At 48.7% G+C, this 25598-nt stretch overlaps 1 protein-coding gene across 1 annotated transcript; it reads right to left on the bottom strand.

Moving 5' to 3' along the window:
* Positions 1–1048: 1048 nt before the first annotated feature.
* Positions 1049–24830, bottom strand: VSTM4 (V-set and transmembrane domain containing 4). The gene is made up of 8 exons (XM_044420358.1): positions 24700–24830; positions 22094–22492; positions 20487–20555; positions 16196–16303; positions 13989–14022; positions 8963–9063; positions 5312–5373; positions 1049–1253 (listed from the first exon to the last, which is right to left on the bottom strand). The coding sequence occupies exons 1-8, from the start codon at positions 24746–24748 to the stop codon at positions 1128–1130; spliced, it is 948 nt and encodes a 315-aa protein (XP_044276293.1). The 5' UTR covers positions 24749–24830; the 3' UTR covers positions 1049–1127.
* Positions 24831–25598: the final 768 nt, after the last annotated feature.

Raw genomic sequence — 25598 nt, 5'->3', positions numbered from 1 at the left:
AAAAGAAGATTCCCAGAGACAAATAGAAAGGGAAACGGATGCAAGCGAGGCTGCTGAGAAGCTTCCGACGTGATGGCATGATGCAGACCGAGAAGAGCCTCTAGCATGAAGGTGGGCACCTGCCACCTTTCAGAAGAAGACCACGCTAGCTGCGACCATGAATGCTGAGGGCATTACAGATCTGGTCAGCTAAGAATGAAGATCTAGGAGCTGTGAGAAATCGCTTGAAGGAAGGAGGGATCATTCTGCAGCTTTCTGAACGTAGAGGATTTTGTGCAACCTGTCTGGAACATGAAGCGCATAGAGGTTCTGCCAAACAACCAGTTTCAGCTGTCTCACAGTGGTGCTTTGGAGGGGAAAGGAGCCCCAGGTAGCTCAGTGGTGCCATTCTCCTTCCCTCCCACAAAAACCCACTGACGGTCTTTCCCGAGGTTGTTCTGCAACCTCAGAGAAACCACCAGTGAAGTTCTTCCACCCTGGCTGGAGGAGAGGGGGGCCTGAGCAACCCCCGCTTCCAAGGTCAGAGTGATATTCTAGCAACCGTGATAGCCTCTGGCAGATTGCTCTGTCCATTGTGTTAATGATTGTTGCCCTCCTCCCCTTCCCTCTTCTCTCTCCCTCTCTGTCCATTCTCTTTGCTTCCCTGTGATATCATAAGCTCACTTTTTCGTGTAAATCCCTGCTGCCTTTCAACCCTGTGTTGAATACATCGCACTGGGCCAGGGCACCCCAAGTGACAAAGCTGGTAAAAGAAAGTCCTGTGTAAGTTCTTGGAGAAATCTTCCTACATGCAGACTATATAAAACTAAACGTCTGAACCACCATTCCGGTCCAACAAGAAGCCAGAGTGTGGTTTCTGAGCATGGTATGCTTTTCTGACAATATGTTTAAAACATTGCATTTAACATTAAAAGAAAAGCGGTTGAAACAGAGGATTTCAGAGAGCAGGTAGAACAGCCTCTCTTGCTGGGGTCTGTGCAGATTCCACTGAAGAACAATTTTAAAAATGTATAAAAACAGCATAGGATTAGAATAATACAAAAGGACATTTGTGTGACATTTTATAAATAAACAGCACAGGAAGAATTAAATATGCTCTAGGAAACAGAATCCATTCTGGACCTTCGCTACATCTTACTCTCCTCAAAGAGAATCTGTGCATAGACCGTCATCGTGGGAATGCCTTTAGCATCCTGGTGAGGTTTGATGAGTTCCAGTTCAGCATAGGTTAAATTCTCATCAGCGATCTTCGGCTGCAAAACACAATCGGAAAAGTGTGTCCATTCAGTTAAAATTATTGGATGATTTGGCAATGAGTAAATGATGTGGCAACAGTGAAATGAATCACAGACCCAAATAGGAACATAGTAAAACAATAAAACAGAACATTGTGTTTTTGAAGCTCAGTGGATTAAATATTTCCATTGCACTGCGTGGCATTCAATGGTCGTTGTTAATCACTCTGATCTTTCAGTACATCTTCAGGGGGAAAAAATCTAGAACTTCCTGCATTGTTTCTGGTTACTGAGTCCCAAACCCAATGACGCTACGTAAGTTACATTTACTTTTTCTCTGCTATTTTCCATTCTACCAAAATTATCTGCTAAATGGACCCCCAAAACAGCTTCTCTCCTTACAAGACATATCCCTGGATGATTTCCCGAAACCTGAAACACCTCGGCTCACGAACTTAATCCATTCCACGACTCTGGTTGTGACCCTAATTGGTTGTGACCCAAGTCAAATTTCCCCATAAGGTTCGTTGTAAATAAGGGTAATCCGTTCTGTAACTATTTTTTTTTAATCAGAAATTTTGAAACAAAGTGACAAAGAACAACGAAGTGACACAACACTGTACAGTGCAGTGGAGAACACTAACCTAGGTGGGTTGGGGGGAGGTTATTGTTTTGAGGGAGAGTCCCCCTCCATAAGGACACTGGGGGGATCTCTTTCAGGGGTCTCCTCTCTTAGCTGCAGGGTCAATTTTGGTGAAAAATCTGTCTATAGTCACTTGTTTTTTCCTGCGCTGCGTAACCCTCGGAAATGAGAGACCACGTTATCGTTCGTCAGATTCAACCCTCCGTTCGTTATATTTATGTTGGGGTGCTGCTTCTCGAAGAAATCTTGGCATGGCTGCGCTCCTGCAGGAAAGACGGGCACCATCGCGGCCATCTCCCCCACCCCAGCACGAACACAGCTGCCATCGTGGCCGTCTCCCCTCTCGTGGGGTGGGGAGAGGGCTGCGATCGTGCTGGTTGCGGTGGGGGGGGGGGAGGATGCCTGCGATCCTGGTCTCCACCCAAAGTGGAGTTTGCGACCCAAGTCAAAATTTTCATGAAATGTTTGTTCGTGACCCAATTTGATCGTGAGCCAAGGTATCACTGTATTGCCTTTAGTGCTGCTTTTAGGGCTGACACACATATGCAAAGTAATCCCTTAATGAGTCACAGCTGGATGTCTGTGTTGAAATCTGGGAATGTGAGAGGTCAGCTAGGCAACCTTTATTTATACTGGCTCATTTAACACATGTAAATAATTATTACAGTCCATGAGTTAAATGGAGCACTCCTCTTCTGAGCAACAGCCATTCTTTAAATTTTGGATGGTTGAAAGCTTCCATTTCTCTCACCTCCAGAATTCTTTTCCTCTTAAATAAATAACTCTGTTCTCCGGGGTTTCTGAGAGTTGCATGTTCTTAATTCTTTTCAAACTCAACCATATTTTCTGAATCTCCCACAGCCAAGGACAAACCCTTGTTCAGACCTCCAAATTTTTGCACCTGTTCTCACTGAGGTGGTAACAGGCATGTACAAGAATTTCATTTCCATCCATTTAAGGCCAAAATTCACCCTATTCACACTCCTGAATGTGAGCGTGCTTCCCAGGCGAATCTGGAATGCTCATTCACAAAATGAAAAACTTTAAACATACATATTTTCATTTTTCATTCATATTTTCATTTCTTCGGGCACACTCTTTCAAAAAAGAAAAGAACATGCGCTCATATGTGTCCTTTCTTGTTTGGGAACAGGGCTGAAGCTCTGCTTAGCGAACTCGGTGAGCCTGAGCCCGGCCAATTTCCCATCCGGAGGTGGCCGTTCTGTGCCTGCGAGCTTCCAGGTCAGACTGTGGGCAGGTATCCATTTCACTGCACGATCCTTTGGAGCGAGGAGCCTTCTCCACGTGCCAAGAAGGTGAGCCTGGAACCCTTCTCCTTGTCTTTCTGCATGCACCTTAGTTTGCATGGAGTAACACGGAAGCAGTATGGCTAAGACACGATGCGGAAAAGGCCTTGTGTGTAAGGAATGGCTTCATGACGTGATGACTGGGACTCTGAAGTTCACTCTCAGAAGAGCAGGCCCACCTGGCTCCCCCCACTTACTGGTATCTTCCATTTGCCCCAAACCAAACCGGACACATTTCCTTTCCTTCCCTCCTTAGTTATACTTCTCATTCCAATCCCATCCCCAAACATTATGACTCCTACAATGGCCCTTGAACACCCAGCTCATGTAAATTTTAGAGCTGAGATTTATGAAATCACATTGTCCAGGTGTATTATTATATTATCTGGAAATTGCATTGTTTTCTTGGGTAGATTATCTTTTTATTCCTACTTTATTCTATTAAGTTTGGATATGAAAAATAACACTCGATTCTTCCAATACAGGTCACCGGGCAGCATTGGCTGATGTGTTACTTTCATACATTTTTATGATGTTCCTATAGTAAACATAATTTAATAAAGCCAAAACACACTAAATAAATAATTGCATCTAGAAAAGCAATAAAAGCAAATAAAATTAGTACTTTCATAAGTGGAAAAGGTACTTCAATTACTGCTACAAGCAACGGCGCACCATAAAATGTGTAGAATAATTTCCCTTATGCATATTTCCAGTATGTAATAATTTGATTGAAAATATGAGGAAACACACAGGAGGTTCAAAATTGTAGAGCACATACAGTTCTCAGCTATGTGTAATAACTGCACATAGAAGATATAGCTGTACAAAGTCCTTTTGCCAGAAAGAAATCAGAGGAAAGGGCGTATTTTTCAAGTGTGATAACTGAAAACAGCTTCTAACAAAAAAGAGGAAAACTTTCTCAGCACATCGCTGGTATGCTTTCCAGAAGGACACCATCTCCGTGCTCTAAACCTTCATCTAAAATGAAAAGAAAAACATTGCGGGGTGTGGCCAGATGCTGCGGGGGCTTTTCACAAAATCTGTTGGGGCGGCTTTAGACACCCTGCATCCTACTGCAGAGTAAAAAGATGTGGGGCAGGTGTGGTGACCTGAAAGCATCGTGTCCGTCAGCATCCGTGCCCTGCAAGAGCCGCAGCCACGGGATGAGCACTGGACCAACGGGCCAACGGGCGGAACCGCTGCTTCTGCCACCCTCCACGGGGAGGCCGTCCAACGGGCCTGCGGCAGTCTCCCCGCAGCCAGGGCCCCTGCCCCTCTGCTCCACTCCTCCCGGGACCTCAGTTGCGCCTCAACTGCCCCCAGAGCCTTTCCCAGTTTCCGGGGGCAGCTGATGGCCTTTAGCGTGTTTCCACTGAGCTTTCATTGGAGGCCTCACTGATGGATCCCTCGCTCATGCTCCCCTTGACCCAGGAAGCAGTTCTCCAGTATTGCCTCTGCCAGGGAAGAGGCAACTTGGAGAGAGCAGCAGGTGGGGCCTCCCTCCCGGTCCGTCCGGTCACCTTCTCTCCTGGACTGAACCGATGGAGCTGGGAGGATCGCCTGCAGCGGAGGTCTGGGGACAGAGCTGGTGATGGCCTCACAAGGAGCCCCGGTGGCCTCTTGCAGCTGCAGGCGAAACGCAGGGGTGTCAGCAGGGCTATTCCGCCATCTGCACGCACAGCAAACTTGATGCCTTTTTGCACAAGGACTGAAAGTGTGCCGCGATCAACGTTCTCCTTGCACTATATTCCTGGAAGTGACTTTTCATGATAGAAGAGTCCTGCTTGCACAACACTGGTTAGGTAGAGAGATGTCATTAATCGTGACTCAGGCATGCAGTGGACCTGAACACTGGGAAGTTCCGGGACTGGGAACCTGAGGCCCTTCTTGCCAGTGGGGAGTGTGGCTTCAGGTACATCCAGCTGCAAGGTAAGGTGCCACGTCACACCTAGGATCAGTGCCTCAGAGAGCAGGATGCAGAGAACAAGAAGGTTCTGGGCAGGAAGAAGGCAGTATCTCACCCAACATGAGATGTCAAACCAAGGAGAAGGAACTGGTATACCCAGATCCACATTAGTTGGATTGAAGGTTTAGAAGGAGCAAGCTTTTATGGTGCTACTTACCAGGAGAACTTTCCTCTGTGGCTTCAGAAGCTTCGGCTTGGAGAAAGTGTTGGACACTGGCGCTATAAAAGTAAGAACAAAACAGTGGAGAAATATTTCCAGTTTCTACAAAGTGGGTTGCTTCTAGGATAGGCATCAGCATTCACGGCAAATCAGCCAAAATAATGGAAAAAGAAGGTTTGGTTGGTTTCCATATTCTGAACCGTTTGTGGTCAAGAATGTACTGCCTCGGCTGGTGACTGATGTCATCTGCTGTGGTAGCAGGATTTTTCCAACCACAGCCCTGAGCAGAAGTAACTTGCCATGTTCACACAGAGCACAAAGCAACTTCTACACAACCAGCTTCAATGAGCAGACCAATCCCAGGAGTATCACATGGCAACTCAACAGGCCTGCTCCGGGTCCATCCAGGGACCATCTGTGGGCAGAAGCTTCCATGGACACATTCTGAGTGAGGCGAGGAACACCCGCTACACCAGGGGTCAGCAACCCACGGCTCCAGAGCCGCATGTGGCTCTTGAATCCCTCTGCTGTGGCTCCATCGCGCAACACACACACCGGCATGGCCACTGATCTGTGACAGGCACCGATTTACTGAGCTTTCACAATTTACTGAGCTTTTTCCCCCGTAGGCCAACCATGGATAAATCGAAGAAAAGTTTCTGAAGAAAACCGAACATTTAATGGTACGTGGGCAGATTCATTTGCTTTTACTGCTGACAAACTTATGGGGTTTGCTCTTTAATGCATGCAGCCCTTTAGCACTGACTTTGACTCTGCAGGAAGCTTTTCTCCTATTCAAAATATATGAAAGGTGTCCCACTAATTTATAATGTAAGACTAAAAATAACCATTTTTAGTGACTGAACAAGAGCTGCAGCTAAATCATAATGAAGATACAGATCTACTTCCTTGTTTTAAGAAGATTCTTATAAAAATTCCAGTAACATTATTACACTGGGAGAGGGATGTTTGTTCAATACTTCACCATTCTATTATTTATATTTGTTGTATTGCAGAAACTCTACTTACTGTATGAAAGTATCCATTAGACCTTTTTTTATTCAGGTTGACAGCTGACTGCGCCCTCCAGTACATGTGATACAAGGATGAGGGCACACAGAAGCAGACGGCATTTTTGGTTTGCTGCAGGTGGATAATTTAAGTTCAGTTTTTTATTTCATAAATATGAGGAGGACTCAAATAGGCACTGAGTATTTTAGTTGAAAGTAACTTTCAACCCAGGGTCTTTTTTTCAGAGTTCGAAATGTTTTTGTTGCATGCAGAAATAAAATTTGCTTTCGCTGTAGCAGTTCATTGATTTCATAAGTGCAACACACTATCGCTTTTTTATACATAGCATAAAGATAAAAAATGATATATGCAGTGTTACCTTCATTTTAGATGTCAAAAGGGTTTTGTGGCTCCCGGTGTTTTCTTTTCTGTGGGAAACGGGTCCAAACAGCTCTTTGAGTGTTAAAGGTTGCCGACCCCTGGGCTACATGAGCCGGTGCCGTGCCTGTCATCCTTCTGCCTGACCTAGCTATTTGTGGAGCCTTCCTTAAAAAGCAATAAGCTGCCTGTTCTTTGGGACAGGAAGATGTGCTCGATTTACCAGTCAGCTGGCAAATGGCTCATTGGCACAACTAATGCTCCTTGAAGAGGACTCCATGCATGCGCTTCCGGAGGTGAGTGCGGCCCAGATGCTCTGGGCCAAGTCTGTGGCGCTCTACAGCTGCTCCTTCACGAGGACTAGCGCAGTAGCACAGAGACTTGTGTGCGATCTCTTCCATCTCAAGGTCATAGCAAGTGCTCCTTTCTGGCTACATACAAGGGGTCTTCAAGGAGGTTCCGCACTTTTTAATAAGGTTCTCAAAAACGAATTACATCACTTTCCTACATGTTCGCCTTCCTTTGCAAGACCATTTTCCCAGCATCGGACCAAACCAGCATCTTTCTAGAACTGGGCTTAGGGGTCAACAGGAAAGAAGCGAGGCCTTCCGTGCACTGCCCTTGGCCGGAGCTCCTTCGCAGATACAGAGCAGCAATCTAGGAGTGCGCATCCATTTGGTATGGAAGGAAAAAGTGGGATAAATGGCACCCATTCATGGGTTATTCATTAAGAAACCATTTAAATAGGAATGCATGAGCTCAGAATCGACATGGGTAATGTGCTTCGTTCTGTTTTGCCTGTTTATGTAATAGTTTTTGCCGAACGCTGTCTGCTCAAGTGACGGCCAAGCCAGCAGTTACAGGAAGTGATGGGAGGAAAGGAGACGCTCAGCAATGCTGCGGCGGGGGCGCTCCTGAAACTTCTGAATCGTTCATCAAAACTGTATGCCCAGGTATGCCTGGGTCCTCTCTCCGAAACAGGAGTACAGAACTCTGGAGCTCGAGTCCCAGTTGGGTCCTCCTGGGGAACTGGTCCAGTCTTCCTGACTGGCCACCCCTCCTTTCTTGGTGGCCTTCAGGACCTGTGGGATGGAGGAAAGGCTGCACAGCCACAGAGCGATGCTTCATAACCAGCCTGAGGGATCCATATGCTTGCAGGTGAGATGTTCCTCAACCCCAGGCCTTCTTCCCTTCCTCAGGTGGGCAGTGATATTTGTGGATGCATGGGCGAGGTATCCTTGTAGAAGTAAAATATATATTCAAGGGACACCACCGCTCCTACAGCGGTTTTTGAGATTTTGCTCCTTGTAGCTGTGATATTGTCACAGATACATTCCCCGAGAATGGGCAGAATGTATCTGGTGGCCCATATCACTCATAGAAGAACACAGACTTTTCTGAAGGCTTTTGAGTACTGTACTTTCTTTAGGTCTGAAAATCCCAGTTTTCAGCTTATCTTGAGAACTTGGCTCTAGAAAACCACTTTCTAAATTTCCAGGAACCAGACTGCATTTGGACTTTGTATCAGGTCTGTACCTGTCCTATAAAGGGCAGGGTTCTCACTGGTTCTGCACACAGATATGTACGAAATTATGAAATTCTCCCCTGGAATTGGGGCTTCAAATTACCTGAATTTATTTATAAATTTTTATAAAATGTTTATAAAAAATTTTATTTGTTTATAGAGTGGCAATAACAACAATTGATTTTAAAATGTTGTTCAGACTGCTTTACCATATGTCATTTGCAGCTTTTAAATTTTATTATAGGAAGGTAATACACATATGCACATTAATTAAGCCTTGCTGTAAAAGCAAATCCTGATAAAATACTTTTTGGGGCTTTTTTAAAAAATCAAGGTGTACTTCAATAGATTAGGATGTTCCCTGAAATCTGGCAGATCACATGTATACTCGTACCAGTTCAGGAAGCTTCAAGCAAAACTGAAAGACAGGAACGTGGAAAGAGAGAGAGGGGCAGGTGATGCCGTGTCAGGAGCGGTGCGGCACAGCAAGGTCCTTCTGGAGCTTCACTGAAGTTATCCGTGGCCCCGAACCCCATCCCTAAAAGCTGCAATGTATAAGAAGCCCACTGACATGGGAGTCACCAGCCTCCCCCCACCCCAGCGCACCCCACAGGCTGACCCTAACGTGCCCACTCATCCTCCGACCTGGAACATGAAGATGCAGGAACTCAATCTCCTGGGCCTCTCTCCCAGCCAGCTCTCTGGGACCATGTTGCTCTTTGCCTGTCACATACCTTTGGCTGGAATAGCAGGAGGTTGCTCAACCTTCTTCTTCCTTTTGACTTTTGTGGGTGGCACTGGAGAGTTCGTCACACCGGTAACTGCCTCCCCTAAACTGGAAACAGGACAGATTCGGCTGAAGAGAGAGAGCAATGGAGGAAAAGCCAACACACAAAATCCTATCCATGCAAAAAGTACTTTTTGTCCACAAAGTCCTGATATGAGCATATTTGCCAAGAGAGCGTTCTTCAGCTTTCATTTTGTTTGCATTCTCGCATATTCATGTATCATGGTATTTATTGTGGAGACTAAGCATCCTTTATGGGAACTGTATGCATGAAGGTGCCAAATGGTGTTGTTTTCCTTCCCTATGTTTGTAGGGTCTTTTGTGCTTGTCCTCCATTTCTCCATCTAAGAAGAAAGAAGTTTGGACAGCCACAAAAACATACTCTGGAACGTGAGTTAAAATAATTTTCATGACCCTTAGGTTGTTTCTATCTTCCCTGATTGAACTTGACTTTACTACATTTGCAGCCCTGCTGAAGCGTCTTCCATGCGTCCAAGGCTGAGTGGGAGTAACTTTACAGCTCCGTGATTTGGAGAGCTGGCATTTGAAGAGGCATCCAGTCAAGCCCAGGGCAAAGTCAAACAACCACAAGCGAGTCTCAGGAGTGATCCATCAACAGCTAGCCCCTGGCCATTTGTCTGGGCAGGCAGGCAACCCACCCACCCCTCTGGTCAGTCTTCTGTCTTCTTCTCTATGGTGAGTTATATCATAGAGTAGTAGACTAGTAGAGCTAGAAGGGACCAACAATGCTCACTGCAGGACTCCAGTTAGAGCATTCCTCTCAGAGGGCTGTCCAGTTGCAATGCCTCTATTTAAGTGATAGTTATTTCTAATTTGTACATGTACATATAAATGTACATATGCAAATATTACGTGAGTCAGTGTCCTCTTTTCTGGTGAAGTGTAGGTGCCTACTTCTTCCACAGCATCATCCTGCAGTGTGCAGGGTGGGGAACAATTCAGTCCATTGAAGAGTTAACACTGCCTAAAACTAATTTTGGGTACCAGTGGGAGTACCAGCATAAGCCTCTTCCATGCCCCAGTGGGAGGTTTTATGCTGTAGCTTAAAAAAACAACCCTATATGTTTTTTGTCTCTTTTGTGAATGCATGCAGGAGTCAAGCTGGAGAGTCTAGAAATATTCTATTTGCTCTATGCACACTGCAAGTTATTTATTTTTGCAGATTGTAATAAGAAGCCTTGAAGATTGGGTCTATCTTTTGTTTCGGGGAGCAGTTTTATATTTTCAGAGCCACGAGGGCAGGGTGGCCTGTGTGAACCAGTTTGGCTGGGGTGCAACAGTGGTGAAAATGTTGTGGGGGGGTTGGATCATCTCTTCTCTCGGGACATGATCAGAAACTTGAATATCGCTGCACATTTTCATTATACGAAGACATCTTGTATTGGCATAGCGGTTTGTACAGTGACCAGATTATTCGATGAGCAGAACCAAGTCAAATAACCTTTTGGAAGTGCCTAAGCTGCAAATCTGTCTGAATATGCCTTCACAGCAGGTAACAGGCTGTGATATTTAGTACATCAGAGAAACGGAGAGGCTAAACATTTCCGTAATGTTAGTATTCTAATAACATGCAGTGTGTGTGGTGGTGGTGGGGACATTCAAATGTGCAAGGAACCCAAGAGAAGCCTGAAACAGAGCAATCGACCACAAGCTTTCCTGCTCTGTGCCGGCTGCCCCAGAGACGTCGTCCAAGTGGATAATTTGCTGAGATTTAGCTGTGATTCCTGACAAGTGTCAAACTTGTATTTGCCAGCATATAACATGTGAACCTGGCTCAAGTTAAAAAAGATGCTTAGAAGATTCTAAAAATGATGTACGTGGGGGACTAGCTTCTTCCAGCAAAACATACACCTTAAAAAATTGCTAAGGGAAATGGAAGTAAGTTAGCAGACCAGAATTAGAAGTGATGATTGTAAAATGCTGCAGCCCTTCAGAGGCCAGGCAACCTGAAGTGTGCTCAGCAAGGCTTGCCAGAGCAGTAAGCAGGGCCTTGTGAGCTCAGGACGGCCCCTCGGCGCGAATTGCACAAGCGCCCTTGGCCGCTGCCCTCCGGGAGAGCTGGAGATGGAGTGAAGGTGAGCTCTGATTGCGGTGGCATGGTACTTTTGGACTACGGTACCCATCACCCCCAGGCAACGCAGCCAGAAGTTGTAGTCCAGAACGTTTGCAGGGTACGTGGTAGAGGAAGCTGAAGTAACTTCTCTACTGTTTTTTCTGCCCAACTAGCCCTGACGTCAATACGAGGCAAAGCTGGCGTTCCTCCACCAGAAGGCCACCCTCCACCCTCGACACACGCGTGTGATGTGAACGCAGGGGGTTGCCACGGTCCCTAGTCTGGCCACTTATCTCCTGGACTTAGAGTTGCAGCTGTCCTTGCAGTGGAAGAGCGGATGGTGCCTTCTGGATCGTTTTTGGATAAAGTGATATTGAGGCTGATGCATTTTTAATTGTTTAAACTCGTGGAGATGAACTCCGGGACGCAACTCCTGGCCTCAGCATGCGCCTATTCCAAGACAGAAAGTGGTTTTTAAAAATTTATTTGATTGGTACCACACCTTCCTACCAAACAAGGCACTCAAGTCCACTTTCAGGCACGGAGCAAGGATTGCACTAATACAGGAAATAGAATTCAAAAGAAATGCAGCTTACCCAGATAATGCCACCATCCAGACAAAGAGCAAGGCAGAAGAGAGAGAGGGAAGTAGAATGCAAAAGGGGGTGAACATTAAGGTCTTTATCTTAAATTCTACACCACAGTTTGAAAGAGAGACTGAAAGCAGCTGGTAAAATGGAACCCTGATATTGGAACCTTTAATTTGCTTTAATTTTCCCTGAGCATTTTCAATTGGAAGCTACAGGGACATTTATCAGCGTTTTCATGATTCCGTGTTTATTACTGGGGGTTAAGCCAATGCAGAGAGATGCAGATGTCTTCTGGCTATTAAATCTTGAACACAACTGCAAGTAGACATGTTGGGGCATGACCAGATCAAGGTTTTTTTGTGGCACCAGGCAAAAAGGTCTGGCATGGACAGTCTTCTGCAGAATTCCATGCCTGTTGGAGCAATACAACAATGGAGCCAAAGGGTCCCCCGCTTGGAGGCATTCAAGATGCAGATCCAGAACAAAAACAGAAGGAATAGAAATAGATGGGAACCCTGCTTAAGTTAACTAGGTAAACAATTAATAGAAAAGGGGCTGATTCCATTCATTTGGGACTGAAGAGTGGGGAGCATGGTGTTAATTTAATTCGCCCAAATGCCTAGCGGTTAGCTATCACCAATGACTGTGAAGGACACTGTCCCTATTTTGAATATATTTAAGTTCCAGTTGAATTGAACTTTTTATATTTCACAGTGATTTTGCTGCAACTTCTATTTCTTTCCTCACAAGGATGGGCAACGTCTGTCAACAGGCCACCCCATTCAGGCCACCAATGCCCCTGCAAGGGATCCCCCCCCCCCACACCCACACACCCACCTCTGACATTCTCACAGAAGGATGGGCAGGGAAGGAACTGGGTCACGGGAAGCTGCCACTCAAGCTCCCAAGGTGCCCAGAAGTTCCGGTGGCTCCCCCAGGGATCTGCTTGCCGCACACCTTTCCCCTTAGAAATGGGGAGGAGTACGCCAAGCTAGACCCACCAGGAGACACCCCTTCCAGGTGCCAGGAATGCCTTCGGGCAGCTGCTCTTGAATCATCATCTTCACCACTGTGCTGGTGTGTGCAACCATGAATGGGCCACGAAGGCAATCAGGTCCAGCCCCCTGCTCAGGACAGGACTCCAGGCTGCAGCTTCCCTCCCAGATGGCTGCCCAGCTGCATCTTGAAGGCCCATAACTGCCCTTGGGGACTGGTTCCACTGTTGCAGTGCTCCAACAATCCAGCCTTTCCAGCTCCCCAGCCAGAATCTGGCTTCCTGTGACCTGAGCCCTCTATTTTGTGCCCCAGAGATCTGGGCTTTGCAAGTACTTGAAAGGGTGCTCTGCATTCTCCCCTGTTCTTTCCGTCTTTCTTCAGGGCTTAGTTGCCAGTCCCCCAATCAACTTTCTGGTTCTCCTCTAAAGGTCTGCCACCTTGTCTGCATCTGTCTTAAATCGTGGTGCCCAGCACTGGATGCAGTGCTCAAGATGAAGCCCAGCCCGTGCTGAGAAGAGAGTAACTGGCACTATGCAAGATTTGGAAGTGATGCTTTCAACTAACACGACTCCTTTTTTGCAGCCCCATTGCACTGTTGACTCAGCTTCAGCTTGTGAGCCACAACAACTCCCAGATCCTTCTCACTTGCAGCATCGTTGAGCCAGGTGTTCCCCATCTGGAAGAGATGCATTTGGTTCCCTTTTCCCAGGTGCAGAACTTGGCGTTTGCCCCTGTTGAATCTCACTCTGTTTTCAACCCAGCACTCCAACCTATCAAGATCACCCTGAATTTTCTTTCTGTCTTCCAGGTATTAACTGGAATTTTGTGTCATCTGCAAATCTGATATGCCTTCCCTGCACTCTCTCCTTCAAATCATTAACAAAAAATGCTGAAGAGCACTGGGCCCGGATGGAACCTGCAGTACCGCACCTGTGCCACCTCCCCAGTCAGAGAAGGTGCCCTTGGTACGTTTGTAAGCCACCCAAGATGCCACGGCATGTAGTGGAGGCACATATGAGTTTTAAACAAGCAAGCAAGGAAGGAAGCAAGCAGGTCTGAATGAGGGTGTCTGAGGGAGAGAGCAAGACACCGCCCCTGACGCCAGCTTCAGCTGCGCCCAGTGGCAGCCCCCGGCTCCTGGCGGCCTTTCCGGGAACCAGCAAGTGTTTGGCCACTCTCAGATGCAGTTTCAGTTAGTTTCTCAAAAGTTATTTGTTGTTTTTCAAGAAAAACCATTTTCCTTAAAATAGTTCCCCATTTGAAGTTATATAAAATACAAAGTGAAAGCCCGTAAGTGAAGCCCCTTTTCCTACCTGTTCTGGGAACACTTCGCCAAGCAGTGTTTCACTGTGGAAAGCAGGGGAGAAACAAGGAAAAGAGAAAAAAGGACAACACCAATGAATGCAGTAGTGCAGATACGATCCTTTCCTCACACACATTTCTGGGTGAGCGATTGCCATCTTAAGAATTCTTCAAAATTCAAGGACTGCAAGTTAGTAGCAGCGTTTGCAAATGTCCAAAGGATGCTACCGAGAAAACGAGCCACCTGAAATCCTATCTGAAGACGTTCTTGGTCAGGCAGTGACCACCTGTGTGGCCCCAAGAAGCAGGGCCTTTTCTGTAAAGCCACAAGACAGTCTGTCCCCCTCCTGCATTTTTGCGGGGGGATACACCTTTTTAGGGTACCAGTACTGAGCATTTTTAGAGAAGTCTTGAAGAACACTCCCTGCCCCAAAAGTTCTAAAGTAGCTCAGAAAAAGCCAACTGCGCTGGCTTTGGCCATAAGAATGGCAAAATCCATATGTTGTAATGTATCTTAATACAGCTAATTCAAGGATAACAAACAATGTGCAAATGTTTGGAACTTCTAGTTCTCTGTTACAAAAGCGGGTTGGCTGGATAGGAGGGACAGGCTGACTGCACGTGGATATATCTGGACTACAGTATCCATTCTCCCCTTCATCCCACCCATTGGCCAAGCTGCTTTTGCAACTTCTTGCCTGATGGAAAGGCCCAGAAACCTTCATGGTCTGCACATTCATTTTTACACTCTTTGAGTCGGCCTAACTAATGTGCAACAGCACATGTCGTTTGGAACCAAATGACGACCAGCTGCAGTAAATTGCATGGAAATTTAAAACATGAGAGGTAAACCAAGAGCAAGCTCCAGATGCCTATGCATGCAATACCATGGCTGGGCAACGCAGCCAGGCATCTTGATCCGCAGTGGCCCCTTGGGAAAGGCAGGCTGCTTGCCCGGGACGGTCGTTCCTCGAGGGATCACCTGCGCATTCACACAAAAGGGGTTTGCACCTACGCGGGGCCTGCAGCTGCCAGACCCGTTTCTGTGGGAGCCCCCGGTATATCTGAGTGGAGCTCCCCTTCTTGTTCAGCTCTCTTCTGACCACCATTGTGGGAACCCTGGGACTTTCCTCTTTGTTCGCTATCGCTTTTCTGACTCATTCTTCACTGAGTCTTGCTTTCTCCACTGTGTTAATCCCTGTTTTTCCCAATCCAATCCCTTGGTCCAAAAAACAAAACAAACAAAAATACCCCAAACCAAAACTCATCCCTCTGTGAATGAGTTTTTCCTTTCTTCTTCAATCCCTTCTTTCCCAAGGGCACTAAAGGCACCATTTTGGAAGTGCATGAAGGGTGGGAGCTGCCTGCCCCTGGCTGATGGGCATTCCCTTTTCCTCTTCTGTTTGGGAGAGGGGCACCTAGGGGTGGCCGGCCAGCCAGCACGGCCAGGCCTTCCCTAAACAGGAACTGGGCTGAGAGGGTAGGCTGCAGAGTGAGCTTTGGAGTGGCTCCCTCAAGGCCACCGATGCAGCTCAACGGGTAGCACCTGATCACTTCTCTACCATGGGGTCCACGCCCACCACCCACCTGGGGCTCCTGCAGTCATCCTGCCCATCCCTGTGCGCCCCAGGATGCCTGGTCAGAGCCCACTGGGCCAAGAAGCCGGCCACAGACAGGGTGGAGGCAGAAAGGGCCAAGGGCAGGAAGTAGCCCTGGGCATGCCACTCTCCCTCCACTCCAGTACCTGAGCCAAGCATCCTCCAGGCCAGACCCCACTGTGGAGCCGACCTCAGACACTTTGATCTTGGAAGGAGAGATCCAGGTCTCCATTCAGTTCCAAGGCCACCAGGTTGGTTTCACTGGCACTGAAGAAGTGGGTTGGAGCCCCTCCCAGATACACTGAGAGGTGGGAGGGGGGCCTTCCACCAAAGGGGGTCTAGCTAGGAATCTTTCCAGCAGAAATAGGAACACGTTCCCCACCACCCTCCATGCAGCATGCCCACACTGAGCATTCACCAAGACATTGCGACTGTCTGGTCACCCTCCTTTCTCCCACCAACTCGCCCAGCAGCAAGCATCCTCCACTTGTGATTGTCGCTCATTAAATCAAGGGCAGTTACATAATTCGCAACTGTCGCTGCTGCTACCCCATCATCCTTTCTCACCATTGGCATTTAAAAGCGGCACCCTCTTGTCTCCGTGTTTCTGCATCACTCACCATGGGAATGTTTCCTGTTGATCCAACTCTGGCAGAAGATAACGAGGGTGAAAAGCAAAACGCTGACGATGCCCAGAGAGCACACAAGGACGGCGTAGACATACAGGTCTGGAAGGCAAGCGGGAAGCGAGGATCAGCCGTTTGCCTTGAGCTGCTGCCTCGGGGATGCCAAGGGCACGTGGCCACAGGAAAAGGAGCCTGTGGATAAAAGCCTCACGCACTGCCCTGCTTGGCCAGCCCAGGGGCCTGCTCCACAGAGGGTGCAGACCATAACAGAGAGTGAAGGCAGACGTCTGAGAAAAAGATTGGCTAGACAGTGTTTGGCACACTAATATTTTGTTCTAGGGATGAAATTATATTCTGTATGTATTTTGAATCTTGAAGGCTTTGCATATTTTTTCTTTGGTGGAATGTTGCCATCTCCTGAAACTATTTTGGCACAGTTTGGGCCTGCGTGTTAGTTATTTTTTCCCCTTAATTTCCTCTCAGTTTTGAGGCCTTATTGATATTTTGGCTGCTTCTATTTTGTTAGCTATAGTGAAGACAGGAATAAAAGCATGATAGAGAGAGAGTTTAAATATTCCTGATGCAGTTCTCATAATAAAAAAATAAATACATAAGGACACCTCCACTAATTTATCCACATTTTATAAAATGCTTAAAAGGAAAGTTAAGACAGCCTTACTTGTTTGCAGTAACAAAAGAATCCAATCCATAATAAAAATAATAAATAATCTGTGTTGCATGTGTGTTGCACAGTTAAATCTGGCTGGACCAGACTGTGTACATGAAGTTCAAAGGCAACTGTTGCTATTTACACTGAGCTACAACTGTATCACCTCGGACAATGCAAACAGTATTTTAATGTCGCCAGCATTATGCATTCAAACAGAACTTTAAAATATATGTTGACTTACTGCTCATAAGATCAATGTAAACATTTTAGCAATTGATCTCACAGCAGCTGCAGAATTTGCATAACTGCCTACAGTGGGACCTCGGCTCAGGAGCGTAATCCGTTCCAGGACTCTGGTCGTGACCCAAATTGGTCGTGAGCCAAGTTAAATTTCCCCATAAGGTGCAATGTAAATAAGGTTAATCCGTTCTGTAACCATTTTTTAAATCAGAAAAATGTGAAGCAAAGTGACGACAACAAAGATCGCGACCATCTCCACCCACACCTCAAGCACAAGCGTGGCCATCTCCCTGCCCCCCCCCCCCAGCATGACCGAGATCGCGCCCGTCGTCCCTGCACACGCCCGTCATCCCAGCAGGTGCCCGTCATCCTGGTATGCGCCCATCATCCTGGCACGCTAGGGGGTGAGGGAGAGAGATGGGCATGATCATGGGCACTGGGGGAGGAAGAGACGGCCACAGATGGTGCGCTGGGGGACAGAGAGACGGGCACAAACGAGGCGTGCTGGGGGTGGGGAGATGGCCACGATCATGCTGGTTTGGGGGGGGGATGGCCGAGATTGCGCCCATCTTTCTTGCAGGAGCACGCCCATGATCACACACGTCTTCCCTGCACGAACGTGACTGTGATCATGGCCCTCTCCCCACTTGGGGGTGGGTGGAGATGGCTGCAATCTTGGTTGCCACCCAAAGTGGTGTTCGTGACCCAAGTCAAAATTTTAATGAAATTTTTGTTTGTGACCCGATTTGTTCATGAACCAAGGCATTTGTGAGCCGAAGTACCACTGTAGTATTTTATTTATTTTAGAGGTTTGGAGTAACACTAAGTCATAACAAGATTGTATTGCTTTGGCTATTGAACAATATAGACATAATAATCATAATAAGCTGTGATTTTCATTGCAGCTGATGAAGGAAAAACATTTTCACACTGGGCAACATATAGGCACTTAAGAGCATAAGAAAAGCCTCACTGGACTGGACCTCTTCCCCGGTTTCCCAGCAACTGATGACTCAAGACTCGTTTTACTCTCACTAACTGTTTTTTTCCCTAAATAAATACCTTCCTCTATGCTATTTTCCTATCCTGACAAAAGTCATTACTATTCTATTCTTTGTTTTATATGCAGTAAACAGGTTCCTAAATATGCATGAAGATTTGGATAAACATGTATATGTTTGTTTGGTCGCAAGGTCATGCCCACCCAAGCCCACATCGACCATCCCAGTGACTCCATCCAGCCACCTCATCCTCTGCCATTCTCCTTCTTTTGCCATCTATTGCTCCCAGCATTAGGCTCTTCTCCAGGAAGTCCTTCCTTCTCATTAGGTAGCCAAAGTATTTGAGCTTCGCCTTCAGTATCTGTCCTTCTAAAGAACAGTCAGGGTTGATCTCCTCTAGGACTGACTGGTTGGATTGCCTTGTGGTCCAAGGGACTCGCAGGAGTCTCCTCCAGCACCACAATTCAAAGGCCTCAATTCTTCGGTGTTCAGCCTTCCAACTCTCACAGCCATACATTGCAACTGGGAAAACCATAGCTTTGACTTTATGAGCTTTTGTTGGCAGGGTGATGTCTCTGCTTTTTAGTATGCTGTCTAGATTTGCCAAAGCTTTCCTCCCAAGGAGCAAGTGTCTTTTAATTTCTTGGCTGCACTCTCTGTCTGCGGTGATCTTGGAGCCCAAGGAAATAAAATCTGTCATTACCTCCACTTCTTCCCCCTCTGTTTGCCAGGGAGGGTTAGCACCAGATGCCATGATCTTATATCCAAATACACATGGAATGGGATTTGGATGCTGAGCAGTGTGAATGACTCCTGCTTGTGCAGGTGAATCTCCCTGGCTTTACCTGAGCACACTAAAACGAACTTGGCAAGAATGCCCCATTAAGAGAAGCATCTAATTTTGAGAAATTAGCTGTAATTAGTGGCAGCTAAGGCCTCTTAGATCAAATCCACTGCTGTCTAATGATATTTGAAAGAAATAGGATCAAGATTTTGAGATCACAAATCAACACAGGGAATATGGAGTTTGATCTACAATATCAACCCCAAAGTAAGCTCTGATAATGAAAAGAGGCAGAAACAGGCCCTTGAAGTTCAGCAGTATATCCCACAACAGTGTCCAAGGCATGGGACTCAACACACTCATTAGCACAGGTTTCAGGAGTAATCCCAGCAAGAAATTTCTGGCAAGAGGGCCATTGTGGTACAGGCACCTACGTACCCACAAACCTTGCGGTGGTGATGCAACTCAGACTCCTTGCCTGCCAGTGCAGTCCTGGGGGGACATTTCACCTGGAGTTGAGAAAGCCCCCTAGCTGGGCGCCTTCCAGCACTGGCATGAGCCAGGAGGTAGCTCTGGGCATCCCTTCTCCTTGCTCAAGGCTGCCTCTTGGCTGGGTATCCAAACAGCACACGCTGAGCGCTGCTCCCTTGGCAAAGCAGCTTCTTCTCCTTGGGGTGACACCAGGAAGAGACACGTGGCTGGGACCCAGAGACCCCAGCGCAGCACTGGGAGGTGGCACTGCACGGCACGGCGCGACACACTGGCAGGTTCGGAGATTCGCGCTGCAGCGTCAAGCGTCGAGAGCTGCGCAGGAATACTGCCGCTCTTGTGCCTCACAGCCAACGTGGGGAGACGTCACTTCCCAAGGAGAAGAAGGAAGATCAGAGTTGTGTGGAGGTTCTCACACATCAGGTGAAAGCCAGCCAGAGTGGGGTGGCAACCAAATGGAGCAACGGCTCCTTTCATACTTTCTGTTTCTGGATCTAATGCCTGTTGTGTGAGTTTTCTGTTTCATGGCACAAAAAAGTTTCTCACTTTTTTAAGCACCTGGCTCTGCTGGAATCTTCAAGATGCCAGCTCAAAGGCACATTAAAAAGGAATTTAAAAAGTCGAAGTCAAGCCAACCAGATCAAAGATGTAAAGGAATCACTTTTGAAGCCTAGCAGCAAGAAGGGATGAATAACAGAGCGGGCTTACAGGTGAGACAGAAATGGCCCCAGAGGACGAACGGCTGCCTGAGGAGACTCACCAATCCCTTTGTGGCTTAATGTTTAAAGCTGAACTGAAGGTGTAGAATTAGGACTGCATCCTAACCAGCACTTAGAGATAAAGCAACATGTAGAAATGCAATTCAGGTTTGGAAAGTTCTTAAGGAAATCCTTCTGTTAGAGTTGGAAATTCTACCCTCCACCAAGAGACAGCAGGAATGAAACTGGGAGTTTGATTCTTGAGGCAAAACTTCTCAACTATGAATTAAAATATATGTTAAAATTAAACCCTTGTCCTGAGAATTCACACATTGAGAGAAATGGCTTAAAGCTACATCCATCTATGCCTCTATGTAGAAGAAGGATGAACATTATACTTAACCTTCAAAAAACTTCCAGGTCTTGTGGTTTTTCTCAGCAGTGGAGTCACCTGAAACTGGGGATGAAATCACTGTAAAAAGAGATACAGAAGAGAATCGGTAGAATATTGGCAGACTCTTCAGACACTGAAGCACCTTGGCATTGAAAAGGAGAGGGGCTTAGCTTCCCCCTGGAATACGTCCCACCTTGCACTTGAGTTAACATGAGACGGAGGCCAGCAGTTAAAATTAGACTGAACTTCACATTAATGGGGAAGAGATGCTTAGCATCATTGTGTTGAACTGCCATGAAATGCTCTGCGACAGAGCAAACACTGGGACCCTCACACCATCTTTTCACCTCTGAAGAGCCAGCAATTAGGACCTGATCCCCCTTCTTCCTTTACCTCTCAAGTGAAAAACACCAGGGACTGGCGCCCTTGGGCCACATTTAGGCATTCAGAAAAATAATGTGAATCCCTATTCTCTCCCCTGAAATTCTCTCAGAATGAAGCTACATGTTGCTTCAAAGATCGAACTAGGTCAGTGGTGGCGAACCCGTGGCACGCATGCCCCAGTGGCCATGCAGGTCCCTCTCCGTCAGCACGCAAGCCAAGTCGCTGCAGCATCACCTCAGCAGCCGAGCATCGGATAACAGCGCACATAAGGGTCCTGCACATGCTTGGAATGGAGTAGCAGCACCAGGCGATGATGTCACGAGCCACAACACTTTAGCTGCAACTTGTCCGAGCTTTCGCACGGCCAGTCAGTGCGCTGCCAAGGATGGATGGATGGATGGATAAATAGATAGATAAGATGGATGGATGGATGGATATTTGCTTGGACTGGCTGTGAGTTGTTCTTTCTAAACTAAAACCTCAGTATTCAGGTCTTATTGTAGTGTTGGCACTTTGTGGTAAATAAGTGGATTTTGGGTTGCAGTTTGGGCACTTGGTTTCTAAAAGGTTTGCCATCACTGAACTAGGTTTTCTTCTTCTATATGCCAAAATATTGAGGGGGGGGGGGAATCAGAACCCTAGAGTGGAGGAGTAGGGCTTTGACTCTTTGCCCTATGCCTGCAAGATACATTACAGTTGGGTGCTTTTTTTTGCAATGTAAATGGTCATGTGGGACCAGATTCGGACTGGAACCACAGCAGGTGGGCAAAGGGTTAAGTTCCCCTGAGCCACCCACACAGCCAGGGCCCCAATCTGGACAGCAATATCTAGATATGGCTTCCCATATCTAAAGGATATGCAAAAGCCTTTGAAAATGTTGGAGCATTGGCTAACATCAGAATTAAACTGGACACGCATAACTTCAACAGTAATGTTGATTAACTGCTCCATTGTTCTTATGGACTTTAACAGGGAAGGGAAACCGTAATAACCTCTGAACCACTACTCAGAATTTCATCAAAGCAAGGCAAGAGAACCATGAATGAAGCACAACAACAGGTTTTCCCTAACACAATCCATGAAAAGCTATCAAACAAAGTAGAGTAAAAAGATGAAATGTGTCAATTTTAGGCACATTCTGGACATTTCGGATTCTTTTGGAGCTCATTCTGAATCAATCTATTAAACACAGACCAACACCGATCACACACGAGGACCTCAGACTGCCTCACCTTGGATTTCCGTGGACGCGCTCCCGTTGGACCACGCGGTCCACTTGTCCCGGTACTTGCCAATCTCCTGCACTTTGCAGATGTAATGCCCTTGGTCGGCCTGTTGGAGATTCAGGATCAAAAACGTGTACATTGTTCTCGGTCTCTCCTCCGTGAGACGAAGCCTTTGCTTGTAGAACTGATGCGTGTAATTTCCATAGTACTGGACTGCCCCGTATTTTGTCATTTTGATCATCAGATATTCCTGGGTAGGCAGAACGGCAAACACCCATCGGACAGCCAGCAAATTCTCTATTCGTCTTTTTTGAGAAACATGGCAAAAGAGGGTGGCGTTGTCTCCGACCACATATTGCATCTTGGGTCCTGGGGAGACAGTCACATTCAGAGCTTCACAGGCATCTGCAAAGGGAAGGACAGACAAAGGCATCCAGATGGGCTCTCACAGCAGAGAAGGGGGAGGCGCACACTAAATTCATTTATTTATTTTATTTATTTAAAACATTTCTATGCCGCCCCCATCGCAACAGAGCCTCGGGGCGGCTCACAAAGAATACATGAATACATACATACATAATGATAACAGTCAAAATGCAACCAGTCCCCAAGTTCTGGATGTGGAATGAAGAACCCCGACTGTGTCAAGTGGACCTTTGATTACTACAGATTGTGCATGTTTTCATTTCAACTGCTTCATCGACTCTTTGCCATTTCTGGAGGATGGGCTGCAAGAATCTGCATCATATTTAACATAACTGTTTCACTGTCAGAGACTGAAACAAAAATACTGATCAAGAAGTAAGAAGATCCTTGCTTTCTGATGTAGCTCTGAAAAGATAAATCGGTTTTCTGAAGTTGCTCAGGGACTAGAACTTAAAACAGTTTCATATTTGTTTACAGCTGGAAAGAGGATACAATTTGCACAATTGTTACCACTCTTGAGAATGCGGAGAAGATTCTTGGAAGGCTGTGGCTAGGACTGAAATCTAAACATTAACTTCAGTAGGCTGATATGGAAACCCTTGGAAACCAGCTAGGCTCATCATTATGCAAAGCTGATTCTGTTTTCATGCACTTAAGTGGCTGTGATCATGACGACCCATTTTCGACAAGAGCAAAGTCGAACCATGCTCAAAAGGGTGTAACAAAAGAAGGGAGGAAGTCTGTATCCCCTGTGCATAGTGGCAAACGTCTAGGGATCTTAGGGCCAAACCAGGCAAGGTGCGGGGAGTTCTCTTAACTCCCCACCTTTTCACTCAAAGCAACCACGAAGGAGCAGCGGCAGGGGTAGGAATCCTGACCCCGGGAGCTCCCAACTAGTATCCTTGCCAGAATTGTCCCACCAGCTGCTTTCTGATCCTGCAGAGGAAAAAGTAGATAGGGAAAGTGACTCGGAACATGAAGAGGGAGGAGGAGGGAGGATGAAGCCTGCTTTTGGTTCAGTCAACCCTCCACTTCTTTTCACGAGGGGAAAGATGGAGGAAAGAAACGCTGTTAAGGAATCGCCTTTGTCTTGTCTGCTTTGGCAGCTGGTGTGAAAAGAGGAACCGCTAAAACTAGATGACCAAATTATGCAATCTGCCCCTTCAAAATTATACTCTCGGGACATAGAAGTAAAAAATAAGTTTACTACAAATGATAACCACCCGATCTGTTGTCCGCCTTGGGGAACAGGGATAGGCATAACAAGAGTTGCGTTCATTTAACTCTTACTCAGGAAAGACAACTTGGGGAGGGTTTCAGGAGGGGGAGACAGCCATCCCCCTTGGCAGCTCGATTCCGTTCTGTGTTCCTCGTTGCGCGAGTACCTAGCTCGGGCCTGGATGCAGGCCGCGCCCCTCACACGCACTGGGCATGCTCGGCTAGGGACCCACGGCCAACCACAGCTTCCCAGCGAGCGTCTCCACCCTTTACACCTTGCTTCCTGCGGGAAAAGCCCCAGCAGACAGGAATGTTTCACCGCACAGTGCAGTGGGGGCTGCTCTCCGAAAGCCTCAGAAAAGCCCTCAGGCCCAGGAAGCGGCCTGTCCGCGGAGATCAACCTCCCTCCAGGAGGGCACAGCGCCGCTCTGGGTCTGCCCAGCCCCGGAATTCCTCCTTCGCTTGTCTTTCCCCTCGCATTTCTAGCGCATCTGAAGACACACAACTGGCCTGCGGGAGCGATCTCCGCCATGGAAGGCGAGCCCTTTCCAGGCTGCGGTGCGGAAAGCTGCGCCGGTGCTCTGGGAACGGCTTGCGCAGCGCGACCTGGCAGGCGAGGGGTTAACGCCGGGCGGGCGCCCCCGGCCCCAGCCGCCTGCCCGTGAATGTGCCGGGGCCCACCTACTCGGAGGCGCCGGGGAGGGGAGGCCAGCATCCCGCGGGACCTTCCGGAGGGTGAGGGGCTGCACGCGTCCCCCTTCCTCCCCGCTGGGCCGGGGCCGGTCCGCTCGCTCCCGGGCAGCAGCGGCGCCTGTCCGGGCGCCCGCGGGGCTGTGCAACGGCAGCGCCGGCCGCAGGCTCCGAGGCAGGGCGCTGGGGCCGGGGGCGCTTGCGGGAGGCCTCGGGAGGGCGGCTCGGCGCCCACCCACCGCCCGCCCACGCCGCCGCCGCGCGCATCCTCCCCTTACCTGGCGAGGAGGTGCCAGCCAGGAGCGCCGCCAGGAGCAGGAGACGCATCGCCCGCGGCGCACGGACCGGAGGCGACGCCGCGCCCGCCCGCCCGCTTTGTCGCCGCCGCCCGGATTCGCCTGCTCGCTCCAGCGCCGCTGCCCACCCCCGCCTCGCCGCGCCTCTCCCCGCCCCTCGCCCCCACTCCCCTCCCGCGCCTCGCTGCTCCCCGCCGGTCACGGAGGCAGGCGTCCTCGCACACTCGCGCGGCTATTCCGGGCCCGGCGCCGCCGGACACGGCCCCTCGCCAGGCGGCCCGGCAAGCGCGGCCTGCGCGCCCCATCCCGCGGCGCGGGGGCGGGCCGCGCTGGCTGCAGAAAGCGGATCGGAAGCGGCGGCGCCCCCCGCCCCTTGACCGAAGGACAGCGGGCCCGGGCGGGAGGAGGGCGGCCGGGGGAAGCGGGCGCGATGGGGCAGAGAGCGAGGAGCGGCCGGCCGGCGGGCGAGCCGCGCTGCCCGCCCGCCCGCCCGCGACCTCGGGGCGCAGCAGCACAGGCGCGCCGCTCCGGGCGGCAGCCCTCGTCCTCCGCGGCCCGGCGCTGGGGCGCAGCAGCGCCGGGGTGCTGCGCGCGTCCAGACGTGCCTTCCACGTGGCGCTGCCGGCTGGGCGGCTAACGGGCGCCCCGGGCGAGAGCTCCGCGGCAGCCGGGCTTGTGCGCGCCCGGCTCGGCGGCGTCCCGTGCCCTGAAGGACGAGCGGCGCTTTGCTGCCACGTTACGCAGATGGGTGGAGGGCTGTCCTGGGGGGGCCGCGCAAAGGGCGCCCTCCGTGAGCCGAGAGAGGCCTTCTGCCCGTGCTCAGAGACACTGTGCGCGCTGGGTGGCCCTTCAAGGCCAGCAGGGCCAGAGAGCCCCCAGAG

The sequence above is a fragment of the Varanus komodoensis genome, unplaced genomic scaffold (assembly GCF_004798865.1).
Source record: "Varanus komodoensis strain SLA01 unplaced genomic scaffold, ASM479886v1 scaffold11, whole genome shotgun sequence".
NCBI classification, from domain to species: Eukaryota; Metazoa; Chordata; class Lepidosauria; order Squamata; family Varanidae; genus Varanus; species Varanus komodoensis.
Note: the sequence above shows the minus strand (reverse complement) of the source record. Positions and strands in the feature narration are given on the sequence as shown.

Bases quoted from the DNA above. Each gene is read 5' to 3' on its own strand.
- VSTM4 (XM_044420358.1), bottom strand. From the start codon at position 24,748: ATGCGTCTCCTGCTCCTGGCGGCGCTCCTGGCTGGCACCTCCTCGCCA. The intron at 20,556-22,093 runs GTGAGGCAGTCT...CTCTTTTTACAG, and splicing joins CGCGTCCACGGAAATCCAAG to TGATTTCATCCCCAGTTTCA. The intron at 14,023-16,195 runs GTGAGTGATGCA...TGCTTTCCACAG, and splicing joins CAACAGGAAACATTCCCATG to TGAAACACTGCTTGGCGAAG.